This window comes from Zophobas morio, unplaced genomic scaffold (genome assembly GCF_036711695.1).
Source record: "Zophobas morio isolate AGI-343-1 ecotype UQ-CSIRO unplaced genomic scaffold, CSIRO_AGI_Zmor_V1 ptg000023l, whole genome shotgun sequence".
In the NCBI taxonomy this organism is placed as follows: Eukaryota; Metazoa; Arthropoda; class Insecta; order Coleoptera; family Tenebrionidae; genus Zophobas; species Zophobas morio.
In genome coordinates this window covers 10467872-10488504 of record NW_026972128.1, presented here as the reverse complement: position 1 = coordinate 10488504, position 20633 = coordinate 10467872, and the positions used below count along the sequence as shown (strand labels likewise).

At 32.6% G+C, this 20633-nt stretch overlaps 2 protein-coding genes and 1 long non-coding RNA gene across 3 annotated transcripts; 1 reads left to right on the top strand and 2 right to left on the bottom strand.

Annotated features, from left to right (window-relative positions):
• Positions 1-2211: 2211 nt before the first annotated feature.
• LOC135134024 (uncharacterized) lies at positions 2212-2625 on the bottom strand. Its single transcript, XM_064062591.1, has 2 exons — positions 2575-2625; positions 2212-2523 (listed from the first exon to the last, which is right to left on the bottom strand). The coding sequence occupies exons 1-2, from the start codon at positions 2623-2625 to the stop codon at positions 2212-2214; spliced, it is 363 nt and encodes a 120-aa protein (XP_063918661.1).
• A 1500-nt stretch (positions 2626-4125) lies between these two features.
• LOC135134325 (uncharacterized) lies at positions 4126-4790 on the top strand. Its single transcript, XM_064062966.1, has 2 exons — positions 4126-4386; positions 4437-4790. The coding sequence occupies exons 1-2, from the start codon at positions 4189-4191 to the stop codon at positions 4611-4613; spliced, it is 375 nt and encodes a 124-aa protein (XP_063919036.1). The 5' UTR covers positions 4126-4188; the 3' UTR covers positions 4614-4790.
• A 379-nt stretch (positions 4791-5169) lies between these two features.
• LOC135134433 (uncharacterized) lies at positions 5170-5720 on the bottom strand. The gene is made up of 2 exons (XR_010281308.1): positions 5624-5720; positions 5170-5563 (listed from the first exon to the last, which is right to left on the bottom strand). It is a non-coding gene; the product is annotated as an uncharacterized LOC135134433 (long non-coding RNA).
• Positions 5721-20633: the final 14913 nt, after the last annotated feature.

Sequence of the window (20633 nt, the reverse complement as noted above, 5' to 3'; positions counted from 1 at the left end):
TACATTATAGAATTCATTAAAACTTTTGACATAGATTGCTTGTTGTTGATTATTAAACTTTTAAGGTTAATACGCCGTAAATTCTACCATATGAGAGGTAATTAGTGTCGGCTTCCCTCTCTGTATAAATTCTAATCTCTCGCAGAAAACTGTTACCCGCACTTAAGCCTTTAAAAAAACAACAGCTGAACTTTTAATATCGATTCTCGGCCAGGCGCAGACCGCCTCTTAATTTTGAATGTAGAAATTTCGTAGCTGGTCATTTCCGTAGGAAATGGAGTTTGAAAAGTTTTCACATAATAGTTGCAGAGGGATAATTTTATTTTGTTTTTGAGTATAAAACCGCCTTCTTTTCGCCCTCAGTGAAACGACCCACTCAAACCGTTTAAACGGGAGAATCTGTTGAAATTAAGTAAGTTTCCTTATTTTAATTAATTACAACACTCTCCGGTGAACCGGATGTGCACACAAAATAAAAAAACGCATCATTAAAAATTAATAAACTTCAGCTCTCGTTAAAAATTAATCAAAGTTCGGCCGGAACCTGTTATCTCGTACAAGATTCCTTACCTAAAGTATGCCTAAACAACTTCCTGGCTTACCTACCCTTTTTTGGTCCAGATACAATGAATTACTACTTGTTCATTATAAAATTCAGGAAAAAAATTCCCTGCGAGATGAGTTCTTCGAGGAATTCAAAAGAAGGGTCGGCCTCAATGCGATGCTTTATGCAAGACATAATTTGTTCTAAAAGAAATTTATACAGACTTTTCACTCTTCGGTAGTTAATAACTCGTAAAAAAGGTTAATTAAAATATGTAGGTACTTGATTTCGTTTCTCTTTAAACAAAAAAAAATCCAAAATGTCTGAAATATTTACATCAACATTTTCCACCTGTAGAGCATAGATATTTGCGCTCTCGCTGTATAAATTAGCAAATTTGTAATTAATTAAAGCCTTCAATAAAACAAAACGCAAACATACGCCTAGTTGGATAACAATTGGTTTATATTTTTTTCTTGCTCAGTGTGTAAATTCATGGGCAAGATGAAATAAGTAATTTATACACTAACAGATATTTTCTTAATTAATAGAACAGCTAATATGTATAGAGTCAATAAATCTTCACATATAAACTAAAACCATAAATGGACCGATGTCGCCTATGCGATCCTATAATTATCTGAAGAGCGGTTTCGGAGTTTTATTCCTTGTATCGTTTAATTACAGTCCGCCCAAACACTGCTTCTAATAGTGTTTTATTGTCTCTTGAGAAAAATTATCTCGAACTCGCCTTGAGGTTCGATGATCGCTTTTATAAAAATAGTGTCGGTAATTACAAACATTTTTCAACAACAAGCAGATTGAAACGTTATTTAATCATCTAGATAAGAAATATAAATCTATTAATAACTAACACATCAAATGGTAAGACTCAACTAACACAAAATTGAGTTATCGATATTGTTGCAATGCAGTTTTATATTTTCTCTGTCTCGCTTTTCACACACCGACTGAATTGATTAAATTCAAACTAAAACAAAAAACCTATAGACCGAAATTCAAAGGGCGTGTATATTTTATAAAGACCGCGCTCATTATTTTCGTATAATAGGTAGGTAACTACACCTTGAAACGTTAACTTTACAATTCCCTATAGCTGAAGTCAAGCAAGTGAATATATTTTCTGATAGAAACAATGAGTTTCCTTACTCTTTTTTATCTGCCGTGTAACAAGTTGTTACTTTAACAAAGATCGTAAAATGAACGAAAGGAAAGTATATGATGATAGGAACTGTATATCCGTCAGGGGTAGAAAAAAACGCTGGTTTTATATAGGTATTTATCGTTTTTGTCCTTAAATTTTGGACGATTTTTGTTATAGCAATTCTCATATTTTAGATTTTACTGTACTTACTATTTTTTAATTTTTTTAAAGGTTTGGGTAAAATAAAATTATCGTACCTACGTTATTTTTGCGAACAAAATTATTTTAGAAATATCAAAATTAAAAGAATTGAGAAATAAACAACTAAAAGAATTTATAAAATTTGTAAACATCCTAATTATTTACAACGAAGTAAAAAAATTGTTGGGGATTACTAAAAAACGTTTTTTATTTTCCTTGACAAAATGTAACAATTATAAACATGTACATATAAATACGTTAAACAATTAACTAAATATTGTCTCATTTCATTACAACCATTTTAAGGAGCTTCTGTGCTCAAACATTCCATCAAGTGAAAACCGGTAGCCTCTGGTGTATCTTTTTGAACGGCACACTTCTTTAGGATCTCACTTACTTTATGGTCATCCTTAATCGTTTTCTTCACTTTGGCCTTGACCTTGTCGGTTAGAATATTACCGGATTCGCTAATCAAACCGATCTTTTTGGCAAAACAAAGGCTGTAAATTTGTTCTTCTTGAATTGTAGGAATCACTTTATGAGCTAGTCCGGCCTTATTTAAGCATTCTTCACGTATTTCTGGCAATCTCACACGATCTTCGTCGGTTAAAGACTAATTTTTAAATTGTAATAAATAAATTACTCTGTTAGGTGCATATTTTACCTGAACGCCAAGGATAACAGCTACAAACAGGCAACAACTGAAGAGATGCATGATGGTTTTAACACTACAATATCACTAAAATCGTTATAAATACACACTTGTTATCGGGCTGCTCATAAAGTTCAAGGAATTTCTTTATCGCACTGTTTTTTTTATAAAAATTAATGTTTTACGGAGAAAATATGTTATTGTTAAGAGATGTATTTAAATAATTGTAAAGCAATATGCAGAACTGATGTCAATTAATATTTCTTGGAAAATAAATAGTGGTATGAGGCTGACTTTAAGACTCGATGATCAATTATTATCTAAAAATGGAAGCTTGTTTACTACAACTTTTCCAACCACATCAATATATTCAAGAGGCGGATTAGAAGAGTGTTAATTAATTATAAGTATATACGTATCTAAACGTACGATTCCGAAAAAAGTTAACTCTGCTCTTCATCTAAAAAAGTGAATTACTATCTTCCTTAAATAATTATTAAAATGTTTACTAAATTATACATATAGACAAACATTGAGAGAATTTTTACAATTAGCTGTAATTTGAAATGAAACAAATGATTGTATCTCCTAATGAAAACAATGAATTCCCTTATTACGTTTTTATCTACTATGTAACAAGTTGTTACTTTAACAAAGGTCGTAAAAGTCACGAAATGAAAGTATATGGAAGCTGTACTACGTATCTATCAGGAGAAAAAGGGAGCGCCGATTGTATGAAGGTGTTTATAGACTTTTCCTCAAATATTGTGCTGATTTTGTTGCAACAATGTTTACTAATAACTACAGAATAAAATCGTTTGGGAAAATATTAACACTTTTATGTTTTTGGAATTTGAATATTTATTTAACTTGATTTTTATAGTTTTTTGAAATGTAATATCGATTCCATTGTTAAAATTGCCAACAAAAACAATGTATTCGAAGTATGGATACCAAATTCAGTGCGACTTGACAAGCTGCATACAAACGAACACATAGATTTTTAAATTTGATTCGTCTACGGGTTATCGTAAAAAAACTAAAAATTGCAAAAGGATTTTGTGAAATAACTTTTTTTTTTATTTTGAAATCGAAGTAAAGCATTTGTGTTAAACCTAAAATTTTATTAAGTCAGACTGTTAAAATACCAGTAAATGAACATTTTACGGTACACAATTGAAGTTAGTGTATTTAATAATATTATGACACGGCGTCGGTTTTTGAAGAGCATGAGTAGTTTAATTTTGATTAATGCTTTGCTGCTTTGTGAGATCAAAACATTTAACAACTGTCAGCCTCCTCTAAATGGACTAATAATGCCATCATCACGAAAACAACGGCAGACTTTTTTGGTTCTGATAATCCTAAATCTGATGAAAACAAACCATGATAATCCTTGTATCTACCCCTTATCTAAAGTTAACAATTCAACAATGTATGCATTCGATTTTGGGCTGAAACAACAGGACAATCTCCAAATTATCAGCACAAAAACCCGAAACCGAGGTGCTTTTTTCAAACAAAAAACCACCCGTATAAAACAGCTAACACTGATAATCACCTTCAGTCGTTCGTCGTCGTTGAACAAGATAACATAAACTATTTTAATTTTTGGTGTTATCAATTATGCCTGGTTGTACGTCTCGGTCTAATTGTGGTTCCTGCACCACGAGAACGACAAAACCGAAAACCAAAGTTGCAAAAAAAAGCAAGAAACCCGTTGCGACCAAGAAAACAACCAAAGTGTCGAAGAAAAGTAATTGCGGCGCCGGAGGTTGTGCTCCGTGTGGAACTAAGGCTAAGAAACCTGCGAAAACTTCTAAGGTAAGCGAAATAATGTTAACAGCAAGTTCTAATTTTTTTCTCTTTTATAGTGTGCAACGAAATCGTGCCGCAGTAGCAGCAACTACCGCTGTGGGTACTACAGTTCCAGTACGGGTTCAAGTACTAGTTACAGTAGTTGCTCTGATGGTTCCTCCAGCTTCACGGATTCGTACACTTCGAGCAGCGATGATTGCAGGGGTTGCAGAGGAGGCGGCTGCAGACGCTAATGGGCAGGACCCTCAAGCGGAATTTAATTGATGGATATTTTAATATGTGACATTATTTTATGTTTTTTTGTAATTAAGTTTATGAAAATATGCGTGCTTGTGTGTACGTTGAGCAAGCATTTTTCTTAAACTTAAATGATGATTTTTGCTGTATTACACTATTTTGATGAATAAAGCTGTGACTATAAAACAAGTACATTCGTGTTACAATTTAACATTACTGCCCGGAAAGTGTAAGCGTAAGTGTAACAGCCCAAGGGCAGATTTTTTACAACAATCGGAGATAACGAGTGGTTACTACGTCGATAAAACTACTCACACCAAGCAGCTGAGATTAAAGCGGTAATTTTGAAATATTAATTCCTTCTTTTGCTTCTAAAAATTATTACATTTGGTTTGTAAAAGTAATTTTGAAGAAAATTACCCTATACATGCACGCAGAATTAGCTGTAATCGAAGGACAAAGAAAAAAATTCTCTTCTCATCTTGTAAAAACTTCAGTTAAACATTTTTGAGTCCTGGCATAAACATAACAAACATTTCAATTAAACTTAAATTGAGATTGATAAAACGCGTTTTTTATTTTCCTATAAAAAATGCTACATATACACTACTCAATTAACTGAAATATTGTCTCAGTTTATTGCAACCATAATTATTTCAAGGAGTTTCTGTACTCAAACATTCCATCAAGTGTCCTTCTGAACGGGACATTTTTTTAGGATCTCACTTACTTTATTGTCATCATTAATCTTTTTCTTCAATTTTGCTTTTACCTCGTCGGTTAAAATGTCACCGGATTCGCTAATAAAACCGATCTTTTTGGCAAAACACAGGCTGTAAATTTGTTTTTCCTGCAATGAAGGATTTATTTTATGAGATATTCCGGCTTTACTCAAGCATTCTTCGCGTAGCTCTTCCAATTTAGTCCGTTCTTCTTCTGTTGTAGACTAATTTATAAATTGTAATAAATTAATTAACACAATTTACTCTGCATATATTTATATTACCTGAATTCCGAGGATCAGTGCTGCTAATAAACAACAACTTAAGAGATTCATCATGGTATTAACGCAACAACATCAGTAACATCGTTATAAATACACCTTATCGAGCAACTAACAAAGTTCAAGGAGTTTCCTTCATAAAAATTACTCTCTTAGTCAGCAATTATGTTATTGACAACAAATTTACTTGAGCAATATGCCACACACTTGTTTAAATTAATTAGAACAAAGTATAACTAACAGTCTGATCATATTAATCAGAGCAGCTTAGCAAAACTAGATCAGAGTAGTGTAGATTAGTTTTCATATAATCGGTAGTCATATTAGGTTGATGGGTAGAGATGAATTTGCATGCTATAATTTCTAGGTCTACACTGTTCTTCTCACAGTTCTTCCCTTAATTACTAACACTGGATAATTTTTCATTCCATGTCTAATTACACTGAAGAAAAAAATGTATTGTTGTATACAAAGAAATTTTTAATTATTTATATCTTAATACCTTACAGCTAAACAGGTTTCTAGATATAGTACTGGAGCCACAATAAAAGCAGTAAAGATTAAATAGGGTTCAGATACGTCACGGATCAGAAACTAGTCGAGAACGAAACGGTCGAGGACAAAAGAGATCGAAGACAAAACGGCAGGGGATGAAACGATTGAGGACGAAACAGTTAGTAGGCATTAAGAGGGGAAGTATAAAATTCTATTGACCGTCAAATGTCACTGACTTTACATACACATACTTCTAATTTGATAATACCAAATTTAGTACGTTAATCGAGATCTACTGTGTTATTTTTACCCACATCCTAGCAGTGTATTTTCTCTTGTTTGTTACGGTTATTGATGGTTATTTGATCAAACGTCTAGACATTATCAAATTTACTTTACCCAATAAAATGTTTTACTTTAAGAGAAAGTAAAAAACTATTAATAACGTATCAATTAGTGAACTAAAAACTGTCATTTTCCATTTGCATGAATAATTAACTGAAGAGATAACGATGAAATACTTGTTAAAGGCGTCTTAATTCATTTGCATAATGTGATGATTAAGACATTTTCAGCGTTGTCCCCTTATCTATAATTTAAATTTTCCTGTCAATTTCACTAAACCAAAAGAATCTCGGGAGAAGACAAGAATTAATTTATAACATCGAATAAAAGTGTAGGTTTTTCCGTAATTCGATAAAGAAGAATCCCAGCACTTACAAATTCTAAAATAAAACTTTTTACCGGAACATTTAACAGAAAGTTTTAGTACCACTCCTGCAATCTTAAATCTTGTCCTTTTTCCTAAAGTATTGTGTCTAGTATCTTGCATGAATTTTAATGCTTCGCTAAAAGGAAAAATTTGTCGGATTTAGTTATCGCGACATAATTCGAAACGGATTGTTATAATCGATTTACCTAACAGTAATTTAGTTTGTTAAGTTGAGATTTATTTGTAATCACGTGAAATACTGGTAGAGGTTCCTATCGATTCAAAGTGGCGGCATAAAATCCCATTTAATACCCTCTGGTGTTGACTAATACAATTTAGAACTTGATCCGCATAACATGTAGATCCTTTCGTGTTTGCCCATATTTTTAACTTGAATATGAATACCTAAACAAGTGCTAAACTTCAACAACCCTCGTCAAAGTATTCGCCGATATCAGAATGGTATTTAAATTAGATCATCACCTCAAAAATGAAAAGTTTATATCAGCGTTTTGCCGGGAATTTATTTCTCGCTAATACATATAAATTTTTTTGTAGTTTGACGAAATCGCGTTACGAGTGAGAGCGTTTCGTTTCGGTTAAAAGTTGGATTGAAAAATGTCACCCTCGAGAGTCCTTGCTGGAAGTGCGGCCCTAAACGTTCGTACCTCCAGCATTGTAAAGTTTAGACCTATTGGCACCTGTTCGTGAGCACCAGGAAGCAGATCGACAGGCTTTGTACAGGTGTCACCGCAGAAGCTGTGTTAGATTTATATGAAGCTATCAATTTCCACTCTCCTCCGTTTATGCTTCGTAGGCTATTGATGTCTTGTGGAATATCGGAAAACTGAGCAGTGCCGGCTTCTCAGGGTTTATATTATTCACGCTGAAATGCCATCAGGAGCCATATTTTAAATGCTTGTGAGCAATTTCGACCCTACAATTCCGCATATCTACTCGAGAGTTTGAAATACATGGTTTTTCACCCCTTTTTTAATGGAGATATATTATGGGAAAGCAGGCCCACTGATTCACTTGGAAGATGTCAATTTGCTACACCCAAATTACCCTCGTGTATGCTCAATTTGCTGACTTAAAAATCGTTCTTGAGGAGCCTTTCAGGAAATATTACTACCAGTTGCGGTTGGTGATCTTTCTGTACACTACTTTCTTTATTTGAAAAAAAATCTTGCGCAAGATTGCAGGGAATGAAAATAAAACTTAATCATAATCAGCTTTTAAGAAATTAGATTTAGTCAAGTATATTTTAGTACGTATTTTAAGAACAACGGATGTAAAAAATTGGTCTGAAGAGTTGACACGCCCTTAATCGCCTGATCCAATTCATGTCACGGTTTTTCTCAGCAAAATCATTTTGATGAGAAATATTTATAAAAAATATGGGTGGATTAATAAATGACAAACATAGAAGTATTTATTTAGCACATTTTTGAGGTGTCTTCACCAAAATTTTGATGGATAATTTTACTTTACTACCAATATAAATCCTGAAAGTTTTTTTTCTTACCTATAACGTCAGAAAACTTTAACGAATGTGTTTTTTTTTTAATTTAAATCCGATTCTTCGATTCATTTGCGATATATAAAGACATCTCACTCTGAAAACATAATAATTCATTCATAGAGCGATTTGTTAACATACATAATGTTTTCATGCTTTTTGCATAATTATTCATTTTGCAATTAGTCGACGATGTAGGTGTATGAACATGTGTGTAGGTGGTTGACCGCGTATCGTGGGTCCCGTTATGGATTTTTAGACTAAGGGCGAAAATAGAACACCCAATTAAGAGAGGTGCTCTCAAAGAATTTTATGTGTGTTTGTTTCGCAATATCCGCAACAAAACCGATTTACTTATTGCTACAGATTGTGATTTCTTAACCACATCCTAGCGAATAAATGAAAACATAATCGGTATCGCTGTTTGTTGATAAATTTTTTAATTAGTTAATTTAGCGTATAAAGAAGCGTATCAAATTAACTGCTCTGGCATCAATAACTAAGACAGTTTTGGTTTTTTATTTAAGCAAATTTTAAGTTATTTAAAAAATCAAAACTATTCTGAAACAGTCTGGCACACATGATTATTTTTTCGTCCAACCCACCATCATTTCGATAACGTTAACTATGGATATTATACAGCTATTGAATACTTATTATCTTGAGTAATTTTACATAAGTACAAACATACGTATCATAGTTTCAGAACTTTTACATTTACCAACGAAAAGTTTTATCGAGACTTTTTTCTTTTTGCATCCCAACCAAGAGAAGTTTTGTAGCAGAATCATTTTGATGAATACTGCATTTGTCGTGTGTCGTGTATCATCTGTCGTCTGTTGGTGATAATTAGGAGTATTAAATAATCTCTGAAACTTCCACAGTTACATTGCTTGGCCGTCCATTAAGACTACCGTAAGGATGCTAAAGTCTGTCTAATCATTGCCACTAAGAAACTGAGAAGGTTGGTCAGGATGGGGTCTAATATTACTACAATTTATTTTCACCCTGCCCTAGTTATTATGTAGTTTACTAAAAGTACATGAGACTAAAATTATTATCTTTCTGTAAGTGTCTGCCATTTTCTAGCAATGTTAAAAATTTAACTGTTACCTACGAAATTACGAATGCAGAGCAAATACCAAAAATATAACTTTATTTGGCCGAGGCTGTATGTACCAGAGTAACATCCACAATATTTTGCAGAGCCACAGAATTTTCCAGAGTAAAAAAAAACTTCTAACACTCAGCACGTTGATATGTAATAAAAACAGTAACGAGCCAAGATTTGAGCTTTGTGGTATGCCAGAAAATTGAGGAGAAATAAAGTTTCTTTATATGACATTCTGTTGTTTGTTTACTAAGTGCTAATAAAAGTCCATACTTAAGTCGTTCGCTAGAATAAAATCATCGCTTAACGTTCAAATTTTCGTAAAAACAATTGCACGGTATGATACCCTCATATTACCAACACAGAGTAGAAGCCAACTTGGCCCTTTCCTTTTTTTTTCTTGCACTAGTAATGCGCTGTGACAACTTTTCTTTTGTGCTGTGACCAGTATTATACAACAAATTTTTTATTGATCAAATTAAAAACGAGTCAGTTACCCCATTTTCTCGAGAATGTGAGAATATTCACGTCTTTATAATAATGATAAAATAATAATTATACTGTTTATAACATTTTGATTGTGATTTAATTAATAATTTTAGTTACCTATCTTGAGAAGTCAAACTCATTCAAATCAAACTAATTTCTAAGTGATATAAAACGAAAATCCTAAAATCACATTTTATAATTTTTTAAAAGAGCTGGATTTGTCGGATTATACTTCATCAATTTTTTATTGATCGAATTAAGAACTTCATTTTCTAGAAAATGTGGGAACACCCACGTCTTTATACATATACATATAAGAATAATAATCACATTCAAAATATTTTGTTCTATTGTGGGTTAATTAATCATTTTAATCCGCTGTTTTGAGGCGACAACTGATTCTTTCGATGTATAAACATAAATTGGAGCTTAAGGATGTATACTGATAATAATACACTCTTTTGCGTTGGTTTTGCTTTGAATATATTTCAAATTGTCCGTATATCTACTCGAGGTGTCATTTACACCACTGGTACTTTATATATAAAGGTTATCAGAAAACATTTTTTTTTATAATTTTTCAAAGCGGGATTTGTTGGACTGTACTTTAAGGGCGAGGGAAGTTCTATCGAAGTAACCTTCGACCAATTTTTACTTCTCAAGTGTAAGCGAAGAAACTATGGTAACCGGGTCCGTCGGCCGACTCTCTACTTTTACATTTTCTCGACCTTTCATACCCCTAGAGAATAAAAAAATAGGTCTCCTGTTTCCTGTCTGTCTGTCAATCTGTCCGTCTGCCTGTCTATCCGTCTGTCCGTCTGTCCGTCTGTCTTTTCATCTGAACGTCGGTCTACCGCCCCGGATTTTTATTGGACAGATAATCTCCGAAACTGCTGAGCCGATTGCTGTAAAATTTTGTATTTATATTAGGAATATCATGTAGAAGGTAAAATGCTAACTAAAATGTGTCTAATCATCCCCACAAACAATGTGATGACGTCACTTCAAAATTGTACATATTAAAAAAATATTATAAAACAACATTTTGCAATTTAATTTTGAATCTGCTAATAGTTTGAAATCTTGAAGATGTTTCAAAGTTATGATAAGCACGATAAAGGTTTAATCAAAATATATTTACTTTTACCCTCCAAAAAACTGATGACGTCAGCTCAAAATTTTGCCGAATAAATCCTATCAAAAATGTAGAAAATATGATGAGTCTGTACATGTGAGTTATCATTCCATTATTATTTTTTGAATTTGCGTATACAGGGTGACTCAAAAAAATTAATGAATGCGTGCATTTATTTTATTGATTTATTCAGGAGCTACATAATCGAATGCTTGGAAATCTTGGAGATGTTTTAAAGTTATGATAAATACGATAAATGTTTAATCAAAATATATTTACTTTTCCCCTCCAAAAAATTGATTACGTCATCTCAAAATTTTGCCGAATAATTCCTATCTAATATGTGCAAGTTATGACCAGTCTACACTTGTAATGTATCACTGCATTCATATTTTTTAGATTTGCTTATACAGGGTGACTCAAAAAAATTAATAAATCAGTCAATTTATTTTATTGAATAAATCAAGACTTTCAAAACTGAATGCTTTGAAATCTTGCAGACGTATTAAAGTCATTGTAAGCATGGCAAATTGTTAATCAAAATCTCTTTATTCCCTCCAAACAATTGATGACTTTATCTCAAAATTTTGCCGAATAAATTGCTCTCAAAATGCATGTAAAATATGATAAGTTTTTACTTGTCATTCATCATTGTATTCATATTTTTTATTGATCAAACTAAAAATGAGTCACCCCAATTTTACCGAAAATATGAAAATACAAACGTCTTAATTTAATAAAAATTATAATAATGATATTCGGAACATTTTGTCGATTGTAGCTTACTACTTAATAGTTTTGAGGGGACGAACTCATTCAAATCAAACTAATTTCTATGTGACGTTCTTCCGATGTATAAACTAAAACACTTTCAAGTTGTTTTTCTTATCAAGGATAACGTACAGTAATGGATTCGATCGAGCAATTTGGTACTTTCATATTTTTTCGATATTTCATAACCCCATAACTAAGGGGAGGCTAGGGGATGCTGAGCCTCTCGTAGATCTAGACAAGTTATAATTATTAATTAACCAAATGTGAATTATAACATTGAAAATCAAAATAAAATGTAGTATTTTATTCAATAAGCGGAAATCTGAGCAATAAAAAAGTCTGGACCGTCAGCATTGTGATCCGGTTATTGCAATTCGTAGTTTAGTTCTTTTAGTTTAGTTTCTGCTTCACTCTCACGTCTACAGATTGATAAGTGTTATCGCTATTTTTTTAAGTTACGAGTACCATAAATGATTTTCAGTTCAGTTTTCAGTCGCACCTCTGTTATTACATAAGGCAGACGTAATTAAATTGTTTCGTTATTTTATTGATTATAAATCACGATTCAAGAATAACAATAATAACTACAATATTTTTATTATTAGGATTACAATGCACCTATCCAAATTGATATTATGCGTCCTTGCAAAAATGTAAATGACATCGACACAAAATTTTGTAATAGAAAAACTCCCTTCTAACAAACGGTTATCACGTTTTTTTACCTTTACTCAAACATTAGATACATATTTTTATTTTAGCTTATAGTGGTTGCCATAAAAAACAATAAAAGTTGCAAAATCAAATCTTTTAATTTTTCGAGAGGACTGGATTTGACAAGCTGTACTTTATGGGCGAAGGAAGTTCACCGATCTTAGATTCGGATAGAAAAATCTTATACAAGAAGATCTAATTTTTTAAAAATTTTTCAGTGGATTGTCCTAGCTACGAATACACCTAATAATAACTTTGAGAAAATTGGGATATTTTTTTAAGTACTGCATTTACATAAATACTCATAAAACTGAATGCAAATGACAATCCAGATCATGGAGAACACAGTGATGCTTTCGAAGAACTTATCAGAAGATAATATAGAGGCTTAAAAATTCACGAAAATTAAGGGAATACAAATTTATCCATCCGAGACGAAAAACAGGCGACAATCGTAGTTAAAAACGACGTGCAGACAAAAACGCAAAAAAGAAGGAATGATAACAACATTAAGAAAAATAATCTAATAAGAAACACGCTAATAAGGCAGCAAAAATTGTACTACGACCGTACCCCTTGACTTAGAATGAGATCCAAACATGTAAATACAGAAAACAAAGGAAACTAATCTTCTGATGTGTGAAGAAGGCTAGTCCCAAAATGCCATTAAAAGTTATCCCCAAGAAGGTTTTTATTCACGTACCCAGACTACGCTAAATTTTAAACGTTCTGATATTTTGCAAAGTTTATAATTACCATAATTTTAAGCAATAATAACTTTACTGTCATAAGTACTAACAAAGCCTAAAATAAATTCTTCAAATGTTAAAAATTATGTTGTATTTTCATCACTCTGTAGAAGTGTAGAAGAGGAAGAGGAACTGTAATATTAACTTCTTCTTTTTACCTCCCGAGCATAAGCGAAAGAATGTTGGGTTCATGGCCACTTTGTTTTCTCGACGTTTCATTTCCCCTAGAATACAAAAAAGTATGTCTCCCGTTTCCGGCTGTCTTTCTGTCGTCGGTCTGTTTGTCGACTTTCATCTATTTGTGTCGCTTTTTATTAGATAGATAGTGTCCACAACTACTAAACCTATTCTTGTCAAATTTTACGTTATCGAAGAATATCGTCTAGATGGTAAAACGCTAACCAAAATATGTTTGATCATCCTCATCAACAATTAAGTTACATAAACTCAATTTTTTTTCATTTTATAAAATAAGATGATCCTTGTACTAGTGGTTTGGGAATCTGCCTTAATTTTTATCACAATTACTATACAAACTTTTTTGTGCAATATTTCGCCACGAGTGTCAAATACATAGCTGATATTTGGGTTACTCTCAAAACAAATTTCCTGTGGACGTGTGGACATGACACAAGTTTATACACAGTAATTGCATGCAGTTCTCCTTTAAGCAGTTTCCACATATCTCATGATAAATTACAAAAGGCTACGAGAGGTTAATAGTTAATTGCTAATTTCAATGTTAAATTTGGCACAGATCAAGATAATACCACCAGCCTAATAAATTCATTGAAATGTTGTGGTTTCTCATGTATAATGGACAATAAAGAAAAAACTGTTTAGATTATGATTTTGCAAATTTTAAAATATAGTCCTGGTCAATTTATCTGACCATGATGCCATTCATATGAATATTGACAGTCAATTGATTCAGTTTTACAATCCACTTAGAAAGCTATACCGACCGGTTACCGAGCTGAGTAAGATACAGTTCTCTAACTCGATAAGCCAGTGCAGTTGGGAATTTATTGATAATCCTAACTTAATAAAGCGAAATTTTCTATTTTTATTGAGAAAATCCAAATACTTCTTATCAAGGCTTTCCACTTAAATACCTATGTCGTAATAAAAGAGAAAAAAACACCTATTTAGGTAAGTGTAAACTGGAACCACAGAGGCATTTGTAATTTGAAGGTTGGAATAATAAAACAAAATTCGTTAATTTGTATTCCAAAGGGAACATCTCTAACTGTTTAAAAATAGCAGTTGTTGGTATAGTATTAAAGAGGTAAGTAATTGAGAATAACTAACAAAAAATGTTTGCCCCCAGTCTTCTCTAAAACTTTTATAGAAAAAAATAAACTATATAAATAATACATCAACTTAATAGTTATGCAATGTTACTATGGGGTCACGTTTCTGACAGAAAAAAATTGTTTTAAAAGCAATGAAATGCAATAAGAATAGTTACAAGCCTCCATTACAGTGCCTATAGGTAAATAATTACAAGATGGACATTTTCGTCAGTCTTATTAATACATCAGTGCTTAATACATTTAAAACTTAATTTAGATAAGTATAAAATTAAAAATGATTAAGGATATTCTACTAGAGGTATAAATATGCTGACAATCCCTTACTGCAGGTTGAGAAAGTCTGAGTGTTCAGTAAAAATTACATCGCCATAAAATTGTAGAATAAATTACCGCAGTCCTTTTTAATGTGTCTTCTCACAAAGCTTGAAGCACGCTCTAACCAGTTCCCTTCCCATAATGCTTTCTACTCACTAAATGAATTTAAACTATAATTTTTAATATAATATTTGTACCATAACCGGTTTTGTTACCTTCAATACATGGCGTGTAATTGTGTGTTCCTTTATTTTGGCAACTATAAAGATTTAATTTTAACTTTACCCTCAATTCTGTTTTTGTTTTCCTATACCATTTTTTGAAAGTTTTTGTTGCTAAGGAAATATAACGTGCCATCATCAAAATCGTCCTCAGCTGTTTTTCTCATCCCCCACTGAGCAATAGACGTAAGACAAACAACACCAAGTTGAAAATATTTTTGTTGATTGCGTCTTATTTATAAACAGTGTAACCTGTTGAAAACCGTTTTAAAAATAAGTACACAACCTTATGAAGAACGCGAACTATGTTGAAATAGGGTAAAATTTTGATCAATGTTTTTAAGTCTGATTTAAGAAGCTTTCGAAATTTCCTGATATTACCCGAAAGCTAAAGTTTTAAAGAGCTTGTTATACTTAAACACAACTTAAAATTACTTCTGAAGTGTTAACATGCGCTTAGAAAATCGGCTCTTTTATTTTATTTAATTAAAACGTTATCTTCGACAGAAAGCAAGTATTGCTTAAAACCGCTTAATTAAACTAAATAATGAACAAGGCACTTCGAAAGCAGCTCACGTCAGGTAGGCACCCGAAGTCGTTGTAACATTAATACAGAGAGACCTGAAAGTAAGCAGAAAGCGATAAGCTCTAAGTGTTAACAAGGAGATACAACTCCAAATATTTCACATAACAAACCCTTCCAAGAACACACAGTTCTTGAATAATGTGATGGAAGCTTAATGAGTTGTGCGTAATAGAATCACGAACGCAAGATTTATGAGCAAATATTAGCCTTCGTGGCGTGAAAACTAGAGAAAAATTGTACGAGGAATTTGATATTCGCAGTGTCTACAGTAAAGTTTAAAGTGTCTGTCATGATTCATCTAGAAAACAGCAACTTGTAAAAGCTTCCTTTCCACTTGTGTATTACTAAGCACCTCACGTGAAAGTTTTGCGTTTCCTGTTCACCTCGTTTCCGGTTATAATGAGAGCCAATCAAAGGAAGAGTAATTCGTGAGTAGACTAGGATATTGACGAGGGTCGTTTCGACTCGGTTTATGATTAAACCGAGGAAAATTGAAACCCCGCAATGTCGGGCTTGAAGTTAAAAGGAAAAAGTCGAGCTGTTCGGTGAAAGATGAATCGAGCTGACGCGTCGACTGTTGAATTTGTGGTGTTTCTTATTTTTGTTTCGCCGAGAACAGTAAACGTTTTTGTTTCTATGCAAGTGAAATATTTGTTTAACGCATTATAAGAATATAAACCTGGGAATTCTCTTGTTCGAGTGAATTCCACTCTGGTAAATTAAACACGTCGAAATTCGGAGTTGGTGTACAACAATTCATATTAAACACCTCGACAGCCGCCCACTTTTGAGAACGCAGATTGTGTCAGTTGATGCCGGCGCAAAAGAGGCTGGAATTAAATTTTATTGCTTTGTAAGCGCTGAAAACGAACAGCAAAACAACTAATCTGTATAAAATCCAATTTGGCTAATGCATAGCATGACGTAAAGTGTCACATAATCAAAGGAAATTGTTTTAAAACAATTGCGTTCATTAAGCGTTTAAGGTACTTTACAATTTACTTATATTAGTTTTTATAAACTTTAGAATTATTGTAAAATTCCATTTTAGCGGATATTATAATTTCGAAATTTAAAAACAAAGTTACAAAATAAAACCTAACTCTTACGGAAATACGAGCAACAGGCAGAAACGCAACATAATTCTAAAATATTGCGCCCGTGAATATCCTTAAAAAATAATTCTATAAAAATCCTAGATTAAATATATATATAGGCTCTTATCTAGATGATGAAAATGTTATCTATAGTTCTCCCAAGTTTTACTCACCGATCATAATAACAGGACCTTTAAGTATTTTGACCTCATTAGCTAACTCATTCTTCATTTCTATCTTCGTTTGTTGTTACCGTAGGTACATCCAATTCTTTTTTTTTCTCGAGTTTATGTTCCTTTTCTGTTTCGGATATTACTCATAGTTGTTTTTTCGTCTCTTCCTATGTTTCTCATTACCATAATGTTTCGTTTTCTTTTGGTTCGTTTCTGGTCCAAATTCTTCAGTTTCCTTTTCTATTTTCCGTATACCTCTTTGCAATTAATTCATTTGCTTTGATACTGCTGTTTTTATAATTTGCAGTTTAAATAGGATTTATTCATAAAAATTTTAAAATGACGTAATCACCTGTTGACCAGGTACTTGATCTTGAACTGCTTTCAAATCAATGCTATTTTTTGAACTTCGTATAATTCTTTAGAGAATTTACCGTAATAACCTTTTTTCAGCTCGTTAATTATATTTTCTCTATCAGTTGCTAAACTTTTCTACGTTGTGGAAATCTCGCCCTTCACTGATTCTTACTTAAGTACAGTAATGACTTTAGATTTAAATCTCTTTAATCAATTTTTGCCATTTTGACTATTTTGTGGTGACTGCTTTCATAAATATTTTCCACTTCATTCCGTCTTTGGAATTAATTTTAGTTTCTCTAGAACTATCATCATCACCATCATCATTACCACTGTCATTGTTATATAATGTACTTGTTATACTCTAATACAGAAAGTTTTACGTATTGACTATGGGTGGGTAGAGATATCATAAAATAAAGTGTTGACATAAAATTATATTGTTGACATTTGTTGCAATAAATTTCGATTGTGTTTGACGAGCTCGTTTTACAGACAAAAGTGAGATTCCAAGTCCCTTCATTACAGTTTTCAATCTCTTGTTTCATGAGCAAATAACGCGTTAATTAAAATCATTATTTTGACAACCACTTCTGCAAATCTGCCGTGGTGACATCTAGCTTGTCAGATTCAAATTGCTCCCTTCTCAAAAATCGTAAATAAAGCTTAAAAGCAGTGAAACCGCAGAGATAGTAAAGAAGGAGCAGGTGGAAATTTCAAACTCGATAGGAAGCGTATTATAATTAGAGCGACAGGGCGCAGCGAAAGGCTTTGGTAATGGACAACTTTGGTGACGGAGGGATCGTCAAATTTAGGACCGAACCCTTCAATCCCTACTTCTCTTTCAACGGTTACATTAACTTTTCCTTTTAGGCTTCCACTTCTTAATTACACAGTTAAGGAAGTCTATACATTCCCTCAACGGGATGGAGTTATTTTGACATAAATACTCTGTACTGGCGTCTTTAATCAACGATTTTCATCGCGTTAATACTTCGCAGACATACCCACAAGTGGAAACAGAATCAATTAACGAGGATTTCTTTCGGCAAACAGTGCATTAAACTGCACGAATGCTCATCGGTTTTAGGAAATCCTGTGAAACACACACGCGAGCTTTCACATAAACCTCGGAGCCAGATTAAAGCTTATTAGACGATTTGGTTGAGGCGCAGAACTAAGTCCACAATGATCCATGTGCTTGAAACCCAGCAAGAATTGTAAATGTGCTGTTTTGTTCGCTCTGTGGACTTTGGACTATTCATTTTTCCACTTTAAGGAATGGCGATTTAATGTGATGAACGGAACAAAGGAAAACGGCCACTATTTAGCAGTTATAACTCTACTGAAACAACGTAATACTTAAAAATATGTGTTAGGATTTTTCCGGAGCTTATGAAAATTTGTTCGAGAAACAAAGCTATTGTTTGAGTTAATCTCCACATGGAAGCTTTACGATTACCGGAGATTGTATTTTTAAAGATATTTTCTTGGTTACAGATTTAAGGTAGACTTAACACTGGCATTGCTTATTCAAAGTGTAATAAAAAAATACAGAAAATATTAGGATCCAAGTCTAATACCGTTTTATTAACCTTGTCAGTGATTAATCTCAAGCTTAAACGATACCCTATTTCCTTTTGCATATTTGAAAAGGGTCTAAAAAACTGGGTGAACAAAAACTTGTACCCGCAATTCCTCTTGATCCCGTTCATACACGTATTTTTATTTATTCTTTAGTTACACTCGATATCGATTTTGAAGAAACCATAATTGGCAAAGTGAATATTAAAGGAATAATTATTAATGACATAATACCTGGAAACTATCAAAAGAACAACATGATCACTATCAACCATTTTTTGTATTACCCAGAAGTGGTATTCGTTCTAAATACAAGCTGCATTCAACTATTATTTCTTACAATAAGCAACAGAATTGAGCGAAATTAATAATTTTAATTTATGTAAATATGGTTGTATGTGGTTAGCAATCTCTTCAAATATCATTCAATTAAAATATAACAAAAAAAAAAAATCAACGAACACAGTAGTGTTATGGTTAATGTTCTTTGTGCTTATTAAATTTAATACATATATTATGCATATGTATGTATGTATATAGCAAAAAGTTGATGACGTCGTGGGAAAATTTTATCAAGAAAATTTAATTTTAAACATTCTGCATAACATAGCACTTTTGTCTGAGGCAATTCATCCTTATTTTTATGTTACAGTTCGCCGTTGACGTTGCCGTTGTAATATATATACACATCGAAGATATGCGTCGTTTATGTCATCCGTTGACGTTGCCGTTGAAAGTTGACATGCTGTTGAGGTGACGTTTGAGATGACCAACTTTTAACTTTCGCCGTTAGGTACGTTGCGTTGACATTGTGTTTTCAACCAATCAAATTGCGGTAGTGTGCGGTGCTGCCAACTTGAAGGAAAATCCCCTTAAGTTGGAGGGACATTTTTTTGGTTGTCAGTATTAATTCCACGAAAATCAAATTTTGGTAGAGATAATGGGTCCACTAATATTAACTCATTTAATCACCTGTTCACCGAAACATTTTAAATAGCTGCCATCATAGCTTTCTGTCAGTACTTATGCATTGTTAAAGATAATCCTCGACGTTTAAATCAACAAGATTTATTGCTATTCGTCTCAAAAACAGATTAATTATTATAACTACAAGGGCTTATATTTTACCCTTTTTTCTTAATATGTGTAGTCTTCTTTTCACAACAAGAAAGATAAAACGTGTTTAAAATGGTACATTTTGAGTAAGTATCGTGTTGTTCAAAGAATACCAAGTATGTTAAGAAAAAAAATGAAGCCAAATATTACTTAAGTACATATTTTACATGGTAATTTCTCGTAGAAAAATAAGGATTTTACAATTAAGCTCCGCCCTTCGGCTTACGACGAATAAAAAAAATTATCCGAATTGAGATAGGGTGGGTGGGCGGGGCTTATATTTTGCCTTTTTTTTCTTAATATACATAGCCATCTTTCTTTTTCAAATGTTAAATTTCTGTAAGAAAATATGAATTTTGCAATTAGGCTCCGCCCTTAGATCTGCCAACGAATGAAAACTTCATACTATTTAGATCAGGGCAGGTGTGGGTAGGGGTTGATCTTTGGCTTTAATTTTTTCTTAATGTTCATAGTATTCTTTGCATAACACAATACTCAAAAACATGTCTTACATGGTAATTTCTTGTAGAGAAATAATAAGGATTTT